We start from the raw sequence: 15,939 nt of genomic DNA on the forward strand, positions 1-15,939 counted from the left end.
GTTCCCAACATAGTTAAAGCCTTGCACAAACAGATGAAGGAGAAGAGTGTGAAGACTCGTCAATGTTGTTTTAACATGCTAACTGAACTGGTAAATGTTTTACCTGGAGCCCTAACACAACACATTCCTGTACTTGTACCAGGTATGAAAAATGTATTAGTAAATCTGTTATAGGTTAACTGTGACTTTGACTTCAAACGTTTCTAAACCTTAAAACCTGATATTTAAGAATAAGCTTTGAAGTGTAGTTCTAAATTAAGACAGTACCACTCAACTGTAAGTGGCAGCTTAGCTTCTTTGTGAATCCACATGCATAGTTTAGTGGCATTTTTACTTTGGTTGGCCCTGGAGAACCAAAGTAAAAAGCCCTGGGCTTGTACGCTAGATTCATTTTGTCTAGTCTAGAATCAGAATTGTTAACTTGTGGATTGGAAGACCAAATTCTGCCCACATTTCCACGTGTGCAGGGCTAAATACTGCCCTTATTTTCACCTTTACCACCCATGCAGAATCTTTACCACTGGCTGTGGTGGATGAGCCAAAAAAAAAGCTTTACTTTCAGATTTGTTGTAGAATTTACAGGGCTGGTAGCTAGAAAACTCTTATTGGTAAACTAGACACATTTTGATAAAAGCTACTGAGAAGCTACAAATATGCAATCTTCTATATCACTTTTATATAATCACTTTTCAGAGAATGACACTTTTTATATAAAACGATTATATATGTTAGTATATGTTAGTCTTTAGATGCAGCTAAAACTTCTAACTTGTTTCAGTCTCATGAAGTAGCTAGGGATGTGTGTGTACACATATACATGTTTTAAGTATGGTCATTTTGAGCATAGTTTCCTCTAGTACACCGCTACCTTGGTATAACGCGACCCGATATATCTGAATTCGCATTATAATGTGGTAAAGCAGCGCTCCGGGGGGGGCGGGGCGGGGCTGGGCTGTGCACTCCGGCGGATCAAAACAAGTTCAATGTAACGCGGTTTCACCTATAACGCAGTAAGATTTTTTTGGCTCCCGAGGACAGCGTTATATCGAGGTAGAGGTGTAGTTAAAAGAAAAAGACAGCACAAGCCATCAAATGGCCTATGTGTGCTGCCTGAGTGGAAGAAGTTTGGAAAGTTTTATTGCTTTAAATCAAAGGTGGGAAAGGCTTTCTGGAAGGAAATGTTTAAGAGCAGAAAATGTTATCATGATTTGGCTGCGTTCTTTGGAACTTTTAGTGATTTCTGATGTTAAAAATAAATACATAAATAACAGAACCTCTTTTCTTTTACAGGGATAATTTTTTCACTGAATGACAAATCAAGTTCCTCTAATTTGAAGATTGATGCTTTGTCTTGTCTGTACGTGATCCTGTGTAATCATTCTCCCCAAGTCTTCCATCCTCATGTTCAAGCACTGGTGCCTCCAGTTGTAGCTTGTGTTGGAGACCCTTTTTACAAGATAACATCAGAGGCACTTCTGGTTACACAGCAGCTTGTGAAGGTCATTCGTCCTTTAGACCAGCCTTCTTCCTTTGATGCCACACCTTATATCAAAGATTTGTTTACTTGCACCATCAAGAGACTGAAGGCTGCTGACATTGATCAGGAAGTAAAAGAGAGGGCAATCTCCTGTATGGGCCAGATCATCTGCAGCCTTGGTGATAATCTGGGCACTGACCTGCCTACTACACTTCAGATCTTCCTAGAGAGACTAAAGAATGAGATTACTCGGTTAACTACAGTGAAGGCTTTGACGCTGATTGCTGGCTCTCCTTTGAAGATAGATCTGAGACCAATCCTTGGGGAAGGAGTTCCTATCCTTGCCTCTTTCCTCAGAAAGAACCAGCGAGCTCTGAAACTAGGCACGCTTTCTGCTCTAGATATCTTAATTAAAAATTACAGTGACAGCTTGACAGCTGCCATGATTGATGCTGTCCTGGATGAGCTTCCACCTCTTATCAGTGAAAGTGATATGCATGTTTCACAGATGGCCATCAGTTTTCTAACTACACTGGCTAAAGTGTATCCTTCCTCCCTCTCAAAGATCAGTGGGTCCATTCTTAATGAACTTATTGGCCTGGTGAGATCACCATTATTGCAGGGTGGAGCACTTAGTGCTATGCTAGAATTTTTCCAAGCTTTGGTTGTGACTGGAACAAATAACTTAGGATATATGGATTTATTACGCATGTTAACAGGTCCAGTGTACTCGCAGAGCACTGCACTTACTCACAAGCAGTCTTATTATTCCATTGCCAAATGTGTGGCTGCCCTTACACGCGCTTGCCCTAAAGAGGGACCAGCTGTAGTAGGTCAGTTCATTCAGGATGTCAAGAATTCAAGGTCCACAGATTCCATTCGTCTTTTAGCTTTGCTGTCTCTTGGGGAAGTTGGGCATCACATTGATCTAAGTGGACAAATTGAGCTCAAGTCTGTAATACTAGAAGCATTCTCCTCTCCTAGTGAAGAAGTCAAGTCTGCAGCATCTTATGCCCTTGGCAGTATTAGTGTGGGCAATCTTCCTGAATATCTACCATTTGTCTTACAAGAAATAACCAGTCAGCCTAAGAGGCAATACCTACTTCTCCATTCCTTGAAAGAAATAATTAGCTCTGCATCAGTGGTAGGCCTCAAACCATATGTTGAGAACATCTGGGCCTTACTGCTGAAACACTGTGAGTGTGCAGAAGAGGGTACCAGGAATGTTGTTGCTGAATGCTTGGGCAAGCTTACTTTAATAGACCCAGAGACTCTGCTACCACGGCTCAAGGGATATTTGGCATCAGGTAGGCTGTCATTCAAAAAAAATATATATATAGGCTGTCTGTTAAGAGAAAGGAAGTTTTGTACTTCTGACTATAAGTTTAAGCTATACTCAATAGCTTACACTTGAGTTTTATTGTATGAAAAATCTCTTCTTGAATTGTGGACTGCTTCCAGAAAATTTCAGCAAATGAGATCATGCTACCTCTTGACACCTGATTTTACATATTATGCATGAAGGTATAAGAAATAAGGCATTTAAATTTCATTATACATTATGGAGCAGTGATCTGAAATTTTTGTTACTTATCCAATTGAACATTGTATAGATTTTATTAGATTTGTACTTTACAAATAAGTATTTGAATGGCCATTGTTTTTAGAATAACATTTTCCTTACACTGGAGGAAGTAGATAGTATATAATGTGAATTGCTTCTACACTTTGATAATGAGAATCTGGCTTTTGAAATAATACAATGGTGGTTTTATTAGTGAAGAGTTGTAAACTAAATCATGTAAATAGTTTTAAAGAACATGGAGATAGCAATGTTTTTTTTTCAAATGCAATATACAAACAGTTTTGGGACATAATCAAAAGACTTCTGAAATATAAGGATGATAAGGGCTGAGGGATATATATGTTCATTGTACATAGTTCAATACAGTAATTGCACCCCTAGGGTTGTATTGATATATACAGATATTTTCATTTGTTTAGAACAAAGAATTCCTTTTGTAGAACTACAGCTGTATCTATTTGGGATACATTTTTAATTAAGGCGTTCATTATGTAATGACATTGGTATAGAAGACAAGTTTATTAAATGTATTTCTAATTAACATTTAACATTAATCCCTGTTTAAAATGTAATAATGGAAAATCATGGGAAAAAAGTAACACCTTGCCAGCCGATCAGTAACGTCTAATTCCTTAGTATTTTGAAAGCAGTATCAAGAAGTGTCTTTCTTAGAAAAATAGACACATTGTGGTGAGAAAAGATGACTTTTATAATATAATTTATTTGATTAAATTATTTAGCAACTTCAATACTTTTTAACTAAAATGACATGTTTGGTATTAGGGTCATCATATGCTCGAAGTTCAGTGGTTACTGCTGTGAAGTTCACGATTTCTGATCATCCACAACCCATAGATCCACTATTAAAGAACTGCATAGGTAAGTTTCTTATGTGTTTTTTAAAATTAAAACCAAGTTTCTTTTTAAGCAGTTAATATTCCAACTTTTATATCAGGGTGTGCAGTGTAAAGAATCCATTAAAAAAAATGCTTTGCAGGTACCGGAATTAAACACTCATCAATGACAACTATTAGTGAGAGCTGTTATTAAAGATTGTAGACTGAAGCTTACTAGATGCCATTAAGGAAATGGTAACTTTTCAGGATAGACCACTGAGGTCCCAAAATAGATAGCAATAGCTGCAAGATTGCTAACCATTTACTTTTTTAATTGCTAAATTTCTTTTCAAGTGATAAATCTTAAATTAAAATGTATATACACAGTCATGTAATGCATTAGAAACTGAAAGATTTCTATTACATATAATTTTTATACATTATTTGAAGAAACCAATGAGCTGTCAAAATGTGTTATTGATCCATAAATAACCAAAATACTTGGAGAATCCAGTACTTCTTTAGGAGGAAAAACAAGCTTTGCATTGTCACATGACTTTCTGATCCTCTAGATCTACTCTTGTTCATGATCCTCCAGCACTGTGTAGTATGGTCAAACCCACCAGAGAGAACATTATAGAATCTATTAAGTACATCATTTCTACACATGTGTGTTTAGTACTCTATTTTAGATCTCAACCTTTTCAGTCTTTATAAAATCATGTATTTTTAAAGCAAATACAAACCTTGGTCTGATTTTTCATATTTCCAAGTGGGTTATTTTCTTATGATATGACTGGACTTTATTTTAGACTGTATCTGGAATAGGTATTAGTGTATCTGTATTACACTTACGCTTAATTGTTATACTTCCTCAAGTTTTAGGAAAGCCTTTCATAAATTGGTTGGGTAGCCAAAAGAAACTATCGTCATTAATGATGTGATAGTCCAAAAGCCTTTGTTAGTCTCCTTCTCTAAAATTAATTAATTCACTTCCCTTCCTTCTTTGAGTCCATTTTCCTACAGCCTTACTTGTATTTTTTCCTCCCTTCCATTACTATTTGTTTTTCTCGGGTTCTCCTTGAGAACAGCGTTCTTTGAGGCAAGTGGTTTCATTAGATTCACTTTTTTACTATTTGTTCTCTAAACTCACTGCTGCATGGCAACAAGGCCTCTGGCCTAGAAAAGTTTTTGAGGGGCCTTCTTTCAGAATCAGCCAGTGTCATTCTTTCATAGGGCTAGAAGAAATTCATAGATTCCAAGGCCAGAAGGAACCATTGTGATCATCTAGTCTGACCTCCTGTACAACACAGGCCATAGAACTTCCCCAAAATAATTCCTAGAGCAGATCTTTTAGAAATAAATCCAGTCTTGATTTAAAAATTGTCAATGATCGAGAATCCACCATGACCTTTGGTTAAATTGTTGCAATATTTAATTACTCGGACCTTAGTGCCTTATTTCCAGTCTCAATTTTTCTAGAGTAACTCAAAACGATCTTGCTGTCCTAGAGAGCTAGGAACCCAATTTTTGTTTTGTTCCTGGACTTCCAGCAGTGTTCCTGTCCCTTAGTCAGCCTTGCTTCCTCTTTATTTTTTGTTACACAAAAAGAAACAGGGTATCTAGAATTTTTGTTTTGCTTGTCACCCATCCTGTTTTTTTCCCCTTTTTACTTTGTTCCTTCATAGCAGCATCCCATAATACTTAGCAGTATTGATGTGATCCTTAGTGCATTTATTCTGTCTAGGAAGTACTGTGTTACTGATCTCCACAGGATTTGGACAGCGGATAGCCTGTGGAGATGTTTTTATCTTAATATATGTTGAATTATCCTTCTTTTCATTGTAATTTAAGAGCATTCAGTGGATGATTCTGCTATCCTAGGGTATTTTAAAATATACATCGGAAGGTACTTCAGGAATTTATATTAGTGAATTCATCTTAAACTCCAGAGTTTATAATGGCTTACTCATGTGTAAGTTTTAAGAAAATTGGAACGAAGAAATAAGGGGAGAGATGGCAGTCTTCATGATTGTTTAATACAATTTTCAGTATTTATACAAGGCTTACCTTTCAACAATAAAAACTTATCAATTTAAAAATGAGTGTAAATACTGGTAAAACTCATGAAACTTATTTTTGCATAACAGAACATTTCTGTTTCAACTTCATTACACTAATATATCAGTATATTATATATAATATATCTATGGTATAGTTTCAATTTTATATCCTAGAATTATATCCAGTTCTCACAATATTGTGTAGTATTACAGGCATATGCTTCACTATTCCATGTGAAAGTTTGCCAGATTTCTTCCCCCCCTGCTCCTTCCCAAAGAAAATAAAAACCCTATAACTAATATTTCTTACTTCTGTAAAAGTAATGTGATTTTATGGCCGTGTAGCTGTTTTGAGTGCATATTGCCTGCTCAGTTTAAGTATCTAAGGTATAAAACCTTATTTGGTTGGATGTGTCACTCAAATTGTGGGAAAGACCATAAATTACATGTACATGTGTTTTTCATATACAGATGCTCTGTGAGTTATGTAAACCCGACGTACACAAATCCGAGCTTACGGAAGAAGTTCCGTAAGCTAGAAATAAGAGTGGTGTTTTTGTGTGTGTGTAATGATCAGAGATACGTTTCTAATTTACGCAAAAGTCGAGTTACGCCACGCGTTCTGGAATGGAACGCTTGCGTAAGTTGGGGAGTGTCTGTAGATTCTTATAATTTCTTGTCTTTTCATATTCAAGTATGAATATTACTCGGGATTTCCCCAGCCACCTTAGTGTGCTGTACATGCTTTCTGCAGTCATGCCTTGCATCACACGTTGTTCTAGGCAGTTATGCTGCTGTGTAAACTGAAACTTATTAAAATCTTTAAACTGATTTTAGTTAATGTATAGTTTACAGTGTTGCTGCTAAATGTAGCAATGTCAGTTCCATCAGAAACAGTTTGCACAGTAAAAATCTCTCTCTGTTAAAAGGTAAAAACAAATCCCATGTGGAAAAATATTTCCAGGTTTCTGAGAGTAGCAAATAGAAACATCTCTTGGTAATTGATTTCTTGGCATATTTGCAGGTGATTTTCTAAAAACATTGGAAGACCCAGATCTCAATGTAAGGAGAGTGGCCCTAGTGACGTTTAATTCAGCAGCACACAATAAACCATCATTAATAAGAGACCTTTTAGATACTGTGCTTCCTCATCTTTACAATGAAACAAAAGTCAGAAAGGAACTAATAAGAGAGGTAGGTGAACTTGGTGAGACTGCAAAATATTTGTATAAGCTGATTTTAAATTTTAGTAAATATATTCTTTTCTAATGTTTTTTGTGTACAGGTGGAAATGGGACCATTCAAGCATACAGTTGATGATGGGCTGGACATTAGAAAGGCAGCTTTTGAGTGCATGTACACTCTTTTAGATAGCTGTCTCGATAGGCTGGACATATTTGAATTCCTAAACCATGTTGAAGATGGTTTGAAGGATCATTATGACATTAAGGTAAATTATCATCTTGTACATTTATGCTTAAACTTGAGCATGCTGACATAATTAATATGAAATATTGGCTAAACAGTGACTTCTTTTAAATATTTTGCAATGTTTTTGCTGTGCAAATATTGCTCAATTGACTAGAAAGCTGATATAAATATTACCTGAAAACTGTTTTTAAATATACAGTGGGATGTATAGTGAATCACACTTATACTAAGATGTTGCTGTTTTAAAACTCCTTGTATAGTGAACTAAAGAAAAGACCTTAATTGTGCAGAACTTAATTATCTCTGAATTGGTTTTCCCCAACTAGATGCTAACGTTTTTAATGTTGGTGAGACTGTCTACTCTTTGTCCAAGTGCAGTACTGCAGAGGTTGGATAGGCTTGTCGAACCCTTACGTGCCACATGTACAACAAAGGTACTGTCTTAAACTGATGCTTATGTTCTTGAGTAATACTTTGAACTTTTTGCTGTTATATAGAAATGTTATGAACCTGAGACTTGAATATTAAGTATATTGCTGTTTGAGAAGCTGTCCATATGAATTTAGTATTACCTGTAGTTCTGGACTGATGATCCACAATAGGTTTACATCCGTAGACTTTGTGCATGACTCAACTGCATTTTAAGGCAAGATGCCCAAAGTAGTAGCTTCGCTCACGTAAAGTGCACCAGTAGTCTCTTTATGCATACCCTGACATAGTTGAGTTAGAGCATGGGAGGGCAAGCTACGGCCTGCGGGCCGAAAGCCACTGCCGGACATGTTGGCCATTTCCGGGAGTGGCATGGGGCTAGGGCAGGCAGGGAGCCTGCCTTAGCCTCTCTGCGTGCCGCTGCCACCCCCGGAGCTGCTTGAGGTAAGCGGCACCAGGCTGGAGCCCGCACCCCGAACCTCTCCTGCACCCCGCACCCCAACTCCCTGCCCTGAGGCCCCTAACCCCCTGCCTTGAGCCCCCTGCCGCACCCCGCACCACTCCTGCACCCTAACTCCTTGCCCTGAGCCCCTTCCTGCACACCGCACCCCCTCCCGCACCCCTGCCCCAGCCCTACATTCATGGCCCTGCATACAATTTCTCCACCCAGATGTGGCCGGCCAAAAAGTTTGCCCACCCCTGAGTTAGAGTATGGCTCTTTAATTTTAAATGTTGTTGATCAAAAATAATTTGGGAGGCTCATGCAATACATCATATGAAAAATAGTTCCTAGTAAAATTATAAGAGAAGATAGTGAGGAAAAGAGTATAAATCCCTTTTCTAATCTGAATTTACTTTTTCTAAGTTTTTTAAAGTTCTTTGGATTATTTGGTCTCCTCTCTGTCCCTCAGAAGCCTGGATGCCATTTAAGCAACTTGAAAACTCAACTTTCATTGTAGAAACTGAATATGGAATATTGAAGAGTTTTTAATTTTTAACAATAGAGGTTTAAAAGTTACTGGAGACTTACAACTTGCTTCTGAAAGGTGAAATAAGCAGTTTGAAGGGAGGAGAGCAGTGTAAAATGTTGCTTCCCCTCCCTTCTTTTGAATACTTCCTTACTTAAATTTTTAAGCTTGTTCAGGCAAAGATCATCTTTTGTTCTGTGCTTATACAGTGCCTCGCACAATGAGTTCCTGATCCGTGACTAGGGCTCCTAAGATAATAATTAACTTACACAGTTTCTTGTTACCCATCTTCCACCAATAATCTGCTCCTTATTTCACTTGATGGATTTAGAGAGTTTGACTTTCAATGATGAAGTCCTGTCTGTGTACCATTAAAAGTTCTTGTGTAGGAATAATAGCAAAAAGGTCTAAGTGATCAAGAATATGCTTTGGTCAGTATGTCCATTGCTGTATTCCAGTGGTTCCCAAAATTGTTCTGCCGCTTGTGCAGGGAAAGCCCCTGGCGGGCCGGGCAGGTTTGTGTTCCTGCCGCGTCCGCAGGTTCGACTGATCGCAGCTCCCAGTGGCCGCAGTTCGCTGCTCCAGGCCAATGGGAGCTGCTGGAAGCGGTGTGGGCCGAGGGATGGACTGGCCGCCACTTCCAGCAGCTCCCATTGGCCTGGGGCAGCGAACTGCGGCCACTGGGAGCTGCGATCGGCCGAACCTGCGGACACGCCAGGTGCACAAACCAGCCTGGCCCGCCAGGGGCTTTCCCTGCACAAGCGGTGGAACAAGTTTGGGAACCACTGCTATATTCTAATTTGTGCTTCTGCAACTCATGGTAATTTTTATAATGTTGTTACTGACCTTACTAAATTGAACCAGTTTGGCTGCTATTTGCTTTGAATCTGTGTAATGATTTGCTAACTCAGATTTTTGTTTTGTTTTGTTAGGACTGTTTTTGCTTAATCTGCAATTTTCAGGCTCTAATCTATTTGTAAGGTTTTTTTAATTAAGATTGCTAAACATCAGATGCACTACAGCTGTCCAGTCTCCTGTGGTTACCTTTATATTCTTTTCATCCTAAAAAAAAATCCTGTGCAGTATAAACTATTTCAAGTGCTTGTCAAATTAAAGTGGTAATATGGAAGGAAAGATACCTTACATTGACTGGTTTAAGAAGAGCTCAGTTTTAAATGTAAACTTCCTAAATATATTGCTTTTTCTACAGGTAAAGGCAAACTCAGTGAAACAGGAGTTTGAAAAACAAGATGAACTGAAGCGGTCTGCCATGAGGGCAGTAGCAGCCCTTCTAACCATTCCAGAAGCAGAGAAGAGTCCGTTAATGAGTGAATTTCAGTCACAGATAAGCTCTAACCCTGAGCTGGCAGCCATCTTTGAAAGTATCCAGAAAGATTCATCATCCACTAACTTAGAATCAATGGACACTAGTTAGATGTTTGTTCAAAATGGGGACCATTACGTTGAACCATATGATGCACTGAATTGACAGGTTAAGAGTAAGAAACAGAAAAATATCTAATCTTCACATTGTTCCACTTTATTTACTTTTATGGAGACAGTTGGCTTTTTCCCATTGTTGCTTTTCTAGCATTTATTCCAGAAATACGTATTTCCATGATCCAGAAGTTGTAAACCACTCATGTTTTAGTGGATTTGGCCACATTTGAAACGGAAATAAAAGGTTAAAACATATGGTGTATGGAAATAGCTTCCAACATCCATTTGCCCTGTAATGTTTAGGATTAAAATGTTAAAATTTTGTGACCATGTTTATTTTCTTTTTTTAAAATTTTCTTCTTTCTGTAAAAACAAAACCACCATGTTTTTGTATAACTTTTATTCTTTTGTGTTTCAGCTACATAAATTGATTTGGCTGGCCGATAAGAAATTCTTCTGTGTAAGATTTATTATATTGCAGAGGGTTTGGGCACAGTTTAAAAAATGCAGACATAGGTAAATGTCATTTTTAAAGGTGTGGGGATTAGAAAATTAATATCCCTGTTGTGCACACTAACTTTGCATGAGCAAGTTTACAAATATATATTGTCTGTAAAACAGCATGTGCAGTTTATTCATAATACATCTTAAAATAAGTAATACTGTATCAGTGCAATTTTCAGGTATTTATTTTTACATAGAAAATGCATTCATAGAGGAAGGGAAGAGGGTTAAATTTGAATCTGGTTTTTTAAGTGTAGGTGTGGTGAACTACAGGTATTTTTACAGTGAAAGTAATCTTGTCTGCTAAACCAGTGTTTCCCAACATGGAGGATGGAGTCCCCTGGAGGTGTCGGGGTAGACAAGCAAGGAGTTTGGTATGGTTGGGCAGAGAATAGTAGGTGGGAGAAAACTGCATAACTCTGGACCCAGCTCACCCTCTATTATAAATGTGTCCCAGAAGGTGGCTTCTTGAAAGGCCTCTGCCTTCCATCCCTCAGCTCTTAATAGTGCAAGTAGTGTGCAGCATTGCTGCCAGGAAACTCTTCTCTTTTCTAGTAGTGGTCAGAAGGAATAGCCCATGTGTTCTGGCCACATTGAACCATCAATGGACTCCCATACCTGAAGCATCTGGTGAGTGGGAAACAGAGGAGCAGTCACGAATGAGACCAAACTGGAAAACTAGATAGCAAAAAGATACACAAGAAAAGTAGTAGTAATAAATGGACAAAGACTGCAGCAACTGTGCCGGGGCCTAGTGAAGGGGGACACTGAGGTGGTGGGTGCTTGTCCATCAATTCATTGGAAGTGGCTTCATCAGAAAAAAGTTGGAAACCCACTGCCTTAAACTGATTAATGTAAAATTCCAATCTCTGTTTCAGGTCTTTCTCTAGTTTAGTTTTGCTTGATAACTTTTAGCCATTTAGAAATTCTTGAAGCCCAATACTACCACCTTTTTCTGGCAAACATTGATTCTTACAGGACTACCTGTAGCATGCTTTGTCTAAGAATTCTGTGGAGCTTAGTAGGTTGTCAGGATTTGTTAGCTAACAGAGGTGAATTGTTTAATTTTACTTACCCATTTATACCTTGGTGGGGTTTTGATGCCTTTTACTTTAAAAGGACCTGAACTGAGAGGAAAAGTTTACATGAACTCATACAGTAGTTACAATTTCAAATAATGGGGCAGCATTAGCATCATTTGATGTTGTAGCTTCTGATCTATCCTCAAAATCTTCATGCTTATGTAACTGGAAGTTGACTTCTGGAAATGGAGTTTGTCAGTTTATCTCCTTCAACTACCAACATATTTAAATGTAATGGAAGGGGACTAATCAAGGGTGAAAAGTAGTGATGGCTGATTTTAGTGAGAAATTACATTTGGAAAATACACCTTTTTATTATTGGAACCATGAATTGAGTATTTCCTCTGCTGTGTACCTTATCTGTTTTAACAACTGTACTAATTAAGAATGTATTGTGGTTATTAGTTAACAGCAAAATACTAGAATCTTACGTTGTCTAATGTGGACTCACAATAAGTGTGAAGGGTTTATAGACTTAGACATAGGAAAGGACAATCTGAAAATTTAAACTTAGTAAGGGACACTGAAATAGTAAATTTAGATACAAGTGTAATAAGACTTCTCCTTGGAGAAATTGCTACATATTAGTCAGTATTACAAGGTATCTAATGTTGTGGATACTCAAACTCACTTGGTTTTCTTGTTCCACAGTAAATTGCAATACAGCAAGCTCCAGGACTAAACAGGAGCTTGAGATTCTATTTGGTTGACATTTCTCTGTAAAACGCAGAGTTTCAAGGCCAAACATTGAAAGATGTGAAAGAAAGCGTAGCACAGTAAGCGGAACAAACAATATATAAGCTACTCTTTTTCCACTTTGACCACTGAAGTTGCAGGTAGGGGAGGAAGAGAGAACTAAATTTTCTTATGCAGAAGAAAACTTTCTTAGGACAAAATTACAGAAATTAAACTATAGTAAGATTTCTGATCAGTAATTACAAAGAAACTCATTGTCTTCCATCAAAGCAGGAAGTCACTACATCAGATTTAAACATGTATTTAGGTGCCTAAAGATACAAACTGGCACCTAGTGGGGCTTACAAAAGTGCCTGTCTTGCACCTTCAGCACCTTAATGCCCTCCCATCCTTCTTTCCTAGCATAGTTTGTGATGCAGACAGTGCTATTTATCATATGAAAGGATGGTGTAGGAGTTTTTCAAATTTTAAGGTAAGTATTTGACAATATGTATATTAAACCACTGTTAAAAAAATCAAGTAACTTACAACTCTGAAAGCTTATGCTCATTTTCTATTCTGATTGACATTTTCTCCCTCAAATTTGTCAGACTTGTTTTCTTCTAGGAAGTATCAGTAAAACGGCAACTGTTGCTGCAGCACCAGCACTGTTCAGTTTGAATGAATCGAAACAGTGGCGAGTGTTTATAAAATCTTTTGAAAAAATCTTCATACTTAGGCTTTGTCTACACTGGCACTTTCATTGCTAAAACTTTTGTTGCTCAGGGGTGTGAAAAACGCCCCCTGAATGACAAAAGTTTTAATGATGAAAAGTACTGGTGTGGACTTACTGGTGTGGACCTACTGCCCCTCGTTGGAGGTGGTTTTATTTTGTAGCCAGGAGAGCGCTCTTCTGGCAATAAAGAGTGGCCACACAGCGCACTTTACAACGGCACGGCTGCAGCGGCACAGCCGCGCCGTTGTAAGGTGTGCAGTGTAGACACAGCCTTAGTTAGCTTTCTGGTTTGTTTAAATATAATTGCTAAAAACAGCTGAATTGGTGATTGTATTTTCTATTGAATGTCTTAGCATTAGGCTATTATGAATTTGCCTGCGGTAGGAGAATTGGAAAGAGAAACTTAATGAAAGCTTTGGGAGAGCATTCTCATACAATATTTTTATGGTTTTTTCCATTGTTTGAGATATTATCTGCTTACAGATCTTTCCCTATCGATTTTCTCCTTTCAGTGAGCAAACTGACTTTTCAGTTTTTCAATGTCACTGAAACGAACAGCTGTTTGTAGTTACTTTACCAGTGCACAAGGACAGCACAGCTCTAAGAACACTGTTCATTAGTTGACTGCCGCAAAGCCTGCACCAGGAACATTGGGATGCAAAGTGTTTTTTGATAAACAATTTAAGGCATGGTTCTCTAAAAAGTGACTATTAAAATGGCATCTTCCTATTCAACAGATTTGCTCCTTGAGTGTATTGTCACTTTTTTGCTTCAGCAATAGGTTTTTGATGCCTTTTGCTCCTATTATCACTGTAGAGCCAGTGTGTTTAAGAAACTGAGCTGGATACTTCTACTTATTTTGCATCAATGTTTACGAAATTTAATGTCAAACCTGTACAGACTCATGGAAGATACTGGGATCTCACAAGTATAACTGTGAGGATCTTATTTGACCTTCAGAACTTCTATTACCGGTGATATGAGAAGAAAAGAACCCTGTTTCACTATTAGAATCCAGGTTGGTTTGCAGGCCTGGAAGTATAGAAGAAACACATTTTAATTTCTAAACTGAACGCTTGTTATGAAGAAGCCTGAATCAAGAAACTTGAAACTACAAGTTTTTAGTTCTTTTTAGTTACTTTCCAGAATAGAATCTTCTATTGGATGACGTTTACTAACCAGTTTAAAAAATATTTTGTTAAAGTGGGTTTTCTTCTCCCACGTCACCATTAATAAAAGTTCAACAGACCAAATAAGGTCCTTAGTTATACTTGTACAATCTTATCCATGAATTTGCACATATGCAATTGACTGGAATTTACTAAAGTAATATATAAGTAGTAATAGAAGTTGTGAAGAGGCCTGCCACTAGTAAAAATTTGTGTTTAAACTGCTTTTTGTCTGTCTTCAAAATGAGATCCTCTCAAATGGGAAAGGTGTTCAGTAACCTCTAGTCTTATGTAGAAATAAACTGTTACATATGACATGAGGTCCTTTTTTGCAATAGAATCTGAAACTTACGAATATCTTAAGGGTGCCACATTTTAGCTTTCCTCCACAAAAAGGTTTAACAAAGAATAACATCCAATATACAAGAGTTGACAAAATCAAAGAATTAAATTCAGCAACAGCAGTAGAGAAACTGCTGAAACTATTAGGGTTCTATATACTGAGATTTCGATCAGGCCAAGATGCTGAGTCCCGGGTGCTAAGTCCTTTGTCTTCCAGTCCCAGGTGCAGCAGCCCTCACTTTTTCTGTTTTGACCTGAAAAGGCCCCTCTACCACTTAAAAATCCTTTCAGGGTACTTGCCTTACCCTGTGTCAGGGTCAAATAAGTGCTTCCTGTTTAAACAGGGCTATCCTCATGTCTGGAACCTGAAAGCTGCCTTCCTCTGTTTTTGACTAGCTCAAAACACCTTAGAGCTTTATTCTCATTTAATCAAAGGCCTTCTGATGCTGCTTTGGCAGTGAAGTGAGTATAAATGTAATTCATACTCTTTTACACTATTGGAACAGTGTAAAGGAGCTGCAGAACAAATGATAATCAGGTCCTTAAATATCTTGTGGTGTTAAAAAGGTGGCAGTTTATAGCGTCTGTCTTGGAGCAGGCCTTTGTAAGTGAGAGTTATTAAAAACATACCTTTCCATTACTCCTGACCTAGTTTCCTGTATGAGTCAGACAGGAATGTCTGACTGAGATCATGCCCACTAGCTACACAACAGATTCAGTCTGAATCCTTGCCTATCTCCCATGACTACCTTCAAATAGGTAAATGTGAGTTAAATAGATTCCAGAAAATAAAAATGGGTCTGTTTTGAGTCTCTCTCTAGTGGGTTCAAATCAAATTCAGTCTAAACTATACTGCTATGAGTTGGTCTTTTTTTTTTTTTTTTTTTTTATTAAAGTGTTTGGAACAGGATTGCTGATAACACTATACAAGCCCTCCATTAAATCATACGGTCTTTCTCTAGTCTTTAAAGTTCATGAGCTTGACCTATCTGCTAATACATAATCTGCAATTTATTCTTTGTACCTAACCTGTGTGATGATGCAAAGTAGTAAGACTATAATGGTAAATACTACATGCTAAGGTTCGACTTACGTCAGTTTTCCATTTTGCTAGTTTATTTAAACACAAGGAAAAACTGAGCTGTAGAAAGCTGGTTTGGTCAGTATTTGTATTAGGGAACATTACCTCTTTCAAATGAGAT

The 15,939-nt window shown here is 37.7% G+C and overlaps 1 protein-coding gene across 1 annotated transcript in view; it reads left to right on the forward strand.

Annotated features, from left to right (window-relative positions):
- Nucleotides 1-10,680, forward strand: part of CAND1 (cullin associated and neddylation dissociated 1) — a 45,228-nt gene extending 34,548 nt beyond the window's left edge. Inside the window, exons 9-15 of the mRNA XM_024208055.3 lie at nt 1-142; nt 1,291-2,784; nt 3,846-3,941; nt 6,986-7,155; nt 7,247-7,411; nt 7,719-7,826; nt 10,000-10,680. Coding sequence (XP_024063823.1) covers nt 1-142; nt 1,291-2,784; nt 3,846-3,941; nt 6,986-7,155; nt 7,247-7,411; nt 7,719-7,826; nt 10,000-10,224 — 2,400 coding nt within the window. The 3' untranslated portion in view covers nt 10,225-10,680. The remainder of the gene's footprint in view (nt 143-1,290; nt 2,785-3,845; nt 3,942-6,985; nt 7,156-7,246; nt 7,412-7,718; nt 7,827-9,999) is intronic.
- Nucleotides 10,681-15,939: the final 5,259 nt, after the last annotated feature.

This window comes from Terrapene carolina, unplaced genomic scaffold (genome assembly GCF_002925995.2).
Source record: "Terrapene carolina triunguis isolate 2854851 unplaced genomic scaffold, T_m_triunguis-2.0 Scaffold68, whole genome shotgun sequence".
NCBI lineage: Eukaryota > Metazoa > Chordata > Testudines > Emydidae > Terrapene > Terrapene triunguis.